Source organism: Monopterus albus, unplaced genomic scaffold (assembly GCF_001952655.1).
Source record: "Monopterus albus unplaced genomic scaffold, M_albus_1.0 scaffold38.1, whole genome shotgun sequence".
Lineage (NCBI taxonomy): Eukaryota > Metazoa > Chordata > Actinopteri > Synbranchiformes > Synbranchidae > Monopterus > Monopterus albus.
In genome coordinates, this window is record NW_018127918.1 from 2,687,108 (window position 1) to 2,696,093 (window position 8,986).

Below are 8,986 nucleotides of genomic sequence, written 5' to 3' on the forward strand. Positions count from 1 at the left end.
ACTTACAATTTGGCATGGAGAGAGGTGGTGGTGAAGGCTGACCACGCAGCTGACCAACAGCAGGAAGAGCAGCTGGAAGGTGGCCATGGTGCTGCAGAGAGAGTCCAGAACAGTCAAAATGCAGGAAGCAAGCTGTGAGGTGATATGGCTTAAAAGGGAGAGGGAAGTAGGCCTACCTACCCTGTGACATATAGTACAAAGAGGGGCTTTTTGGTACTTGTATGCTGTACCCTTTCTCTTTTATACTCTATTACACTCTGTATATACAGCTGCTGAACTGGTAGCGCTGAGAAGGGATAACTAAGAAAATGAAGGGTTCCCATCAGTTCCGAGTAAATATAATCAATTCATTACTGTAGGTTATTGATTTAAAACAAGAAAGACAGACACTGTTTTGTCAGGTCTTAATGAGTCATCTCTTACATGACACAAGGCCTGTGCATTGTTATTTTGTGGAAACTTGCTTAAATATTTCCTGATAGGTTCCCCTGAAAACAAAACAAAACATGTAGCCTTGCAGGGCAGACAGTGTGGGCGTAGTTAGTGTCACAGTAATGGTAAGTACCCATGGGGATGATTGGTACGTGGAAATGTAGGTGAAACATTAGAGACCACAAGAGGTTAAGAGTTAGCAGTCTAGTTTTCAAATTAAAAATGCTATAGGTCATGCTCTGAAATTCAACCTACTGTACTGTTAAAAATGACATACACATCCAGACAGATTGCTTTCATAGATTCTGCAATTTAATTCAACTAGGACATTGATCACAGCACTCTCATGACTAAAGCAGATGAAGTGCACTTGTAGCTGCATAAAACACAGACACATCATTCATTTAGAGCTGCTGACAAGCATTCGGATTTTTCAAATAGCAAAAAAGTGTAAAACAACATTTTATTTGAGTACCTTGAAAATTACTCAGTTGTAATTATTCTAATATTTAAGGCAGATTAAAATAGTGCAAAGATGGGAAAAGTACACGAGGTTTATCACTCAAGCTATTTGCAGAAAACTTTTGAATATTCACGCTGATAAAACACTGTGGTTGTTAATCAGCAGCCAGAAAGCTCAACACCTTTTCTCTCCATCTAAAACTTCCATTCTATACCAGTTTTTGCTTCTACTCCACTACATTTAAGTGCTAAGTATTATACTTTGTACTTCACATGTATCTGATGGCAAGTGGTTTTCAAATTAGGAGCTTACATTAAAAGCATGATAGTTCCATAAAATACTAGGCATTTAAAGATTAAACTTGTGGTTCTTATAAAAAAAAACAGTGTACAGTTGGGGAAGTGATGTTAACAGTCCCGCCAAAGACATATTTGACCTCTAAATATCTCATTGTGTTACAGTAGTAATGCAAGCATTCCAGTAATGTAATATATCATTCTGTAGAACAAGTACTTGGATGAATATATTTCGCTTTGCTTTGTCATGTACTTCTTACTTTTGCTTCAGTAGTAAAGTATAGTTTGACATTTGAAACAGGAGGATCATGAACATCCTGTTTCATTTTGGTGATAATCTACAGGCTGTAAAGATTCAGTTTTACACAGTGAAATATTTTTAACGGGTAGTAAAAAACACATACTTTGTGTATTTTTTCATTGTGGATTTGGTACTTTTACTTAAGTAAAGGATCTAAGTATTTCTTCCACCACTGCAACTTGTACTCCAGCAAGCAGCATCTGCTCCCACAGTCCAGGCCAAAGCTTCCACAAACCAGTTCATGCAACAGCAAGAACACATCTAAAAACATTTTATAAATCTGAACATTTACCTCTCTTTCAGCTGATGAATCATCTTTTTAGTGTCTCCTGACCATCTTGATTTCACATCCTCAACACAGGCACACACCCACTCATACTGATAGTAACACCACAAGCCAAACGCTCCTCTCAGCTGACTCTTCCCCCCACATCGCACAGCTCAAGCTGCTGTCCAGCCATCATATCCTGTGAGAATATCCTGCAATCGCTCGGCCCTCTTCCACCCTCCCACTGCTACCAGTGAAATGCCTTATAAGGGGGTCGGGAAGTCCAGTTTTATGCTCCACTTCATGGAGACACAACCCCCACTGCTCCAAAAATACACTCGATTAATCCAAAAGTTGGACGAGTTCTTTATAAACAGCTTGGATGCTCTCACACAACAATCCTCATCTGGAATTTGGGGTACTTTAATATGTTTGTACCCGAAAGCTTGATGCCCAAAACATAGTTCCACATCCATCAACTATTTAACACTTTTTATAGACACATTTTTGAAACAAGAGAGTGTTTGTCCCCCATTTGAGACGTGTGGGTGTGCTGACAAATCACACGTCCCTCTCAGGACTGTGGGAGGAAGTCGGATTTGCCATGTGGCTTTGTCCTGGTTTGCCATACTGTAAACAAACATCACTGTTACTGCAATGAGTATAACCAGTTTACACATACAAACAATTAGTAAGTGACTGTACAAATCTCTCAGCAGTCTGGAAAGTGGCTGACTAAAACTCTCTCCTCCATCGGTAACGACTTTTCAAGTGCTCTTGACCAACACACCAAACCTCTGACTGCTTCAATGAAGCCGTTCAGCGGTCGAAGGAAAACAAAGAAAATCACCTTTGATTTTGGCAGCATCATGACCAGCAGCCTACATTCGTGCTGGTTTTCAAAGCTTGTTTTTAACAAAGTAAACCTTTTAATAAGCAGTCAAAAGTTCACACATGCCATCATTTCACAGCAACAAGAGAGCGACTGCCACTTGCTGAGTTTCTGTTGTGTTGAATTAATATGTGCACATGTGTTTGCAACCAGTAGTATTTAAGATATTTACTTCAGTAAAAGTAGTAATAACACAGTGTGAAAATACAAGTAAAATTTTGCATTAAAAATTTTACTGACAGCAAGTAAAAGCACAAAAATCTGTATCTGTAATATGCACATAAAGTATCAAAAGCAAAAGTACTAGTTATGTATGGCTCCTGTCAGTGCTCTATTATAATGGTATATTATACTTGTATTATTATTATTATTAGGCGCATTAATGTGTGAGCAGCATTTTGTATTGTATTTGGAAAATGTGGAGCTACTTTTAATATCTCAATATGCTGCTCCGAGAGCATTCTATACCATGTATCGTATTTTATGACTAGTGTGTTGTATCTCTGCATAGTAACTACAGCTGCAGTGGAAAAGTACCTCAAAGCCTTACTTACTGCACAGCAGGTACAGTATTTGAATAACTTGTTACTATGCAACTAGACCCAGCATGTAAAAGCAGTGCAAGGTATATCTTTCAGATATCTTTTCCAACATTTGCTGTTCTTGTACAGATCTGCGTACACCCAGTGATGGATTATGTATTTTATAAGTATAAAATACTAATAATACAATGTTAAAATACTCAGTCCTTAATAAAGAAGTGTTATCAACTAAATTAACAAGTACTCATTATGCATAAAAATGTCCCCACATTAATGTAGAAATAATATTTTACTGTTGCACCTTTAAAAATCTGTCCCAGAAATAAAATAAAGAAGATTCATCTGGATCTCTGCTGATGCAGTCATAAAAGATACTGAGCATGTGCATTCACAGATCGGTCTGCAAGACGACCGAGACAAGACTGATACAACAAGCAAACTTCAGCAACAGATGAAGACTGTGTGATATTGTTAAAAGGTCAGGTGCTAGGGGCTAGATTGCTTCGTCAAAATATTGCTTCTAATATCAAGAATGAACACTGATGCTTTACATTATACAGTATACCATTGCTTAGTTTGACTTATAATAATGCCCCATATGCTCTCTTGATGTTTTGTGACCACGGCTGTCAAGCACATGCAAACAGGTGTAAAGTAAATGAATCGAAATAATAAAATACATAGGAAGAAGCCTTACCTGATCACTTTAGTCCAGTGTCTTGTACATTCGTAGCATTGGTTTCACATTCATCATCCCTTCATACTTCATTATGTTTTCAGCTCACAAATAACCACACACCTCACCGCATCATATTACAATTAAAGGACACCACATGATGAAGATTTCCTTGGGGGATTGTCCCTTGTTTACCGGGATTCCCAGACTTTTTGTTTCCCTTTCCATGTAGCATCACTCTTATCAGGGAAGATGTATGAAGTCTTTATTTCTTCTTCTTGTTTCCTGGTTTCTATTTCCTGGAGGGAGACAGTGAGAACAGGGGGGTCTTACTCCAACACAATAATATGCAATTTAATGACAAAAAGGAATCTTGATATGTTTGAGTAATGTTCAGCTGTGTTGAAGATCAACTCTGCCCCCTGCTGCTCACATTCAGGAAACGCAGCATTGATGTTTCCTAGCAGCTGCCTGTTTCCAGTAATCACTGACTTGTATGGTAAAACATCTACAGCTGGTATTAATGCCTCTACAATATTTACAACTTTTTTTTTTAAAGTTTGTAATCAGGTTTGTATACAGTGCTTACTCGTGTACTAACTGCTGCCACTTGCTGTGTTTTGGGTCCAAAGTTCAATACATAAAACTAATTTGTGTGACAAAACGTTTTTCTTCTGTCCTCTTCCGTTAATCAGGTTCCAAAAAGTAATTAGTAGTTAAAGTTATCAAATAAATATAGTGGACTTACCAGTCCTGACACCACTAAAATGAAGTATTCCTGGTGTGCCTACCTCAAATGTAAACAGTGGAGTTGAATATTAAATAGCTGGTCTGAAGCATAAAGTATATGTACACAAGTATAAGCAAAATATACCTAAAATATCAGAAGTCAAAGTACCTGATTACAGGAAAATCCCCTCTATAAGTGATGTGATATAATTGTATAAGTGTCATTACTGGTGCATCAGTGTGTAGTGGAGCTAGTTTTAACTACTTCATATACAAATGGACCAGTAGTTCCCAGCCCAAAATAAATGAGATTGTTAACTACACAAAATAATCATCGACTTTATTCACCCCTGGTGGTAAATTCACAAAATACCCAGTAAGTAAAGCAGGCAAAATGAGCTCCACCTTTACCAGCAGCATCATTAGATGTGATGTACACAATATCATCAATAATTATTTTACTTTTGGCACTTTCAAGTATATTTTGATGCCAGTACTTCTGTACTTCTACTTAAGTAACATTTTGAATGCACAACTTTTGTAACAGTATTTTTTTGACTGTGTTTTTGCTACTTTTACTTGCAGTAAGTCAACAATTGGAGTATGTCCACCGCTGACTTTTACACCATTGTATTTGTAATTTTACTTAGGGCTCTGAACAATTCTTCCACCACTGCAATTTGTTTTTGTCTCCCTTCCAACTTTGCTTCCTATTTTTAGAGACTGTTAAGAAGATGAAGTATGATTTATATGACTGAAAAAAATGAAGACATTACACATGCGAAGCACCTAAATTAGGCAAATATCAAAACAGATCACTTAGTAAAAAACTTACCAGCTTGATGTTTTAATCATCATCTTGAAAGGAAAGAAACTTCTTAATCTGGTGAGAATATAATAATCAGAAACAAAAAAAAAATGCATATAATTGGCCAGGAATAGGTTTTATATAAAATTTGAACAGTGGATACAGAGGCGATATATGTATAAAAAAATACATACAATAAAAGAAAAATAAATGAATCTTATCTTTTCTATTCTGAGCAGATGTTCAAGTTAGCTGATGAAATGTAAAAGGCACTAAATGTGCAACATTCCAGTTTTAAGGACGTTAAACAGAGGCCAGAGTCATTCAGAGATGAATGAAAATAAAGACAAAAACAAATCAAATCACAGGGCATTTGTCGTCTTTGAGATGCAAGACATAGTGCAGATTTTAGAACATAACATACTAAACAATTCTCAAATAACACACAACTATTTACCATAAAAAAAAAAACATTGAGCACACACTTTGACTCGTCATGAGTGGAGCCAACATAGTAGCCTGCATTCACTCAGAACTTTAAGACACCAAACACTGCGAGCAAGCTTGGGTGAATTGGAAATCTTACATAATTTTTACATCACATCACAATTTCTACAACAGCACTGAACACGGCAACAAGTCACAATTCAGAACAAAGCAAACGACGATAATCCCACAAGTTGTTTTTTTATTTTGGTGACAACGCTAAAATAAATGCCAACTTATAAAATAAACAAACCAACAGAAAAGACTTGAACATTAAAAGACACGTGGAAGCGTCAGAGCCACCGCTGAGTTGAAATGGACTGAATTAAGATTTTGTTTTGACAGAATGAATAAAACGTTTATCTGAGTAAGTATAAAGCTGCCATGCAGAGAGTTTTAAACGTGTTAAAGCATCATGACCAGAAAAACAACAGTAAACACCTCTTGATTAAATGTTTAGTCATGGTTGTGTAGAATGGAATAGAGGAAAAACGGCCAGGTAACTTATAACGACTGAAAAGATTCCTGCATTTTACAAACATACTGCAGTAATTCAACTGTTCGCCTTGACATTTGGTACAAATCTTTATGGTCTGCAAAGGAAGAATCGCAGTGACTGTGGTTCATGACTCCTAGTACGAGTTTTCTCTTCTCTTTTAATCATCTATCAACCTGTGCACATCTGTGGCTGATGATTTATGCTGCAGGTTGTGCGTTTGTCTTTACTGTGGTGATTGACTTTATTGGTGAGACAAAGCCACGGCACTGACAGGACAATAAAATTCTGCTCTGTTCACCTATTTTATTTGCAGATTTATTCTTGTAAAGTACATACTGTGAAAACAGGAGTGTATAAATCTACTTGAAAACAGCAGGTAATATACGTCTGAATAATCATTCACAATGATTAGACCCAGAAAGCAACACTTGCTGTCATTTATGGCTTATGTTCAATAAACTTTACCAACATAATACACACCTCCTCTTGTTCACGTTTAAGCAATGGCTCTTCTAAACTTAATATGAATGTGGCATTGGAACAAATATGGGTTTAATGCTCAAAAAATTGTTTCAAAAGTTTAAATCAAGCCATTTTGAGCTGACAGGCTCCACACTAGCTGCAGGCACTGTATATGTTGGCGTGTCTGGTGACAGAACATTAAAACTGTAAAGGAAAACATTAAGCGTGCCACCGACTTTATAGACTCTACAGCAAACGGCTGTCCTTCTCTGGAAAGGCATCCACAGCCATACCATACTGGAATGAGTTACAGTAAACAGCACTATATCTTACATGAGCAAGAAATATATACAAATATTGGTCAACATGGAAATTTACTGCATTTGGAGTGACAAGCTGAAGGTGTTTAGAGTGGCTGCAACACAAATATCATTCTCATATGGAACCAAACCGTTAAACAAAATAACATTATACATTTGGATTCTTAGTACTTAAAAATAACAGAATGTGGAATGCATTTTAAAGCTTAAAAGCATCTGAAGAGAACTTACTTAGCATTGGTGTTGATGTTAGATATTTGGCCCATTAGTTTGAGGAAAAAAAAAAAGGCTTTACATGTTACATAAACAAGGATGAATATTTTCATAATAATGACAGCTATGTTAGTAAATTGCATGCAAACGGCCTTTTTCACCTCAGTTGAACATTTTAACATGCATATTTCAAAATCAGTCAGAGGTTGAAAAAGAAGCTACCCACTATCGGCACATTGTTTATTCTGTTAAATCACACTTATATACCGACTGAGAACGTATCAAATTGTGATGCTGAACACAGAAACCTTCCGCTGGGTGTATGCACCATAATGACTTTGAATCGTGGACAGAAAAATAAAATGGTTCCACTGAGGTGAAAATCAAAAGGGAGGTCATTTCTTTACCATGCCAGAACTTTACAGAGAACTGATGCATTCACAGTAATACAGTACAATGTCAGACGGCTTCTTCTGTCTTACATCTAGTTGACAAGTACCAACTCTAGCTTGTCGATGTTGTTATAACTGCATGCAAATTTACTGGAGCTATAATGTAAACTCTAAACTGTGCACTACGAGTATGTACAAAATGAAATCACTGCCCAATGGTAGAAATGAGCTGTGGCTTCAACAGGCTGCTGCACCAGCTGTGTGTCATTTCAAACGTACCCAAGTTGCAATATCATTTAGAAGACAGGCTATAATTTTACAGACGCAGGCTTCAATGGGCAACGCAGATTTAAGATACAACTCAAAGTGAGCACCCCATCCAACAGGTGTGACGCTGGACATACAGTGCCCCAACAATCTGGCTATTGGACTGGAATGCCAGAAAGTTTGGTAGGGAGAGTCTGTTTGTGTGGTTCCACATGGCTGTTGTATAAAGACCTCCATTTCTATGGATGCCTCCAGTCTGTGCTATTCGACAACTGACAACCAGGTGTTGTCAGACTTTTACTCCATTGCGTCTCATCTCCCACCCATCTATGCTATATCCCCATCTGCCCTGTGTGAACATAGAAGCTGTATGTTTTAGCTGTGGTTGATGTGGTTACAGTATAACTTATGACCATACCCGCTTGTCATATAGCCATTTTCACCTCAGTAAAAAAACAAACAAACAAACAAAAAAAAAAACAAACACAAACATTACAGCAGAAATGACTTAGAAATGATGAGGTGATGTTAGGGGGACCAATGTGTGTTGTACCATATAGCTATCTCACATGTGATCAATAAATCCTCCGGCCTTTCCACCCCATCTGGTCATTTGTTCCAATGCTGGGAGGCAGAACTGCAATTATGAAACCTTCATGGTTTCATTGCATTTGGTCACACAATCTATGTGGGTAGGCCCGGGAACCACAAACACTTGGTTAGATGAAAAAGATGCTACCCCACTGGAGCTGAAGCAGTCGCTTCCACCCCATTCTCCTCCTGATGCAGACTTTGTGGCCCTATATACTACGTCTCCTAACTTGTTCGCTTGCTCATGTCATTACAACTACAGCCACTAGAGGTCGCTGAACTACAACTATAGGTCATATTAACCTGCTGGAACAACACCTACAATCAAACTTACAGTATGTCAAGCTGG

General features: G+C 37.5%; 3 protein-coding genes across 6 annotated transcripts in view; 2 read left to right on the top strand and 1 right to left on the bottom strand.

The window, feature by feature from the left end:
- Nucleotides 1–8,980, bottom strand: part of lrrc32 (leucine rich repeat containing 32) — a 15,941-nt gene extending 6,961 nt beyond the window's left edge. Inside the window, exons 1-3 of one of the 2 annotated variants that reach the window (XM_020598597.1) lie at nucleotides 5,435–8,980; nucleotides 3,892–4,169; nucleotides 7–91 (exon numbers count right to left, since the gene is read on the bottom strand). In XM_020598597.1, the coding sequence (XP_020454253.1) occupies nucleotides 7–87 (81 nt within the window). In that variant the 5' untranslated portion in view covers nucleotides 88–91; nucleotides 3,892–4,169; nucleotides 5,435–8,980. Of the gene's footprint in view, nucleotides 1–6; nucleotides 92–1,784; nucleotides 3,324–3,891; nucleotides 4,170–5,434 lie in introns of those variants that run through there. The other variant, XM_020598595.1, reaches the window with a different exon arrangement.
- rad51d (RAD51 paralog D) overlaps nucleotides 1–8,986 on the top strand; it is a 477,561-nt gene that overhangs the window by 282,079 nt on the left and 186,496 nt on the right. The gene's annotated exons all lie outside the window — the stretch shown is intronic.
- The window catches only part of LOC109959351 (N-acetyltransferase 9-like), a 561,041-nt gene that overhangs the window by 89,883 nt on the left and 462,172 nt on the right, over nucleotides 1–8,986 (top strand). The window lies entirely within an intron of this gene.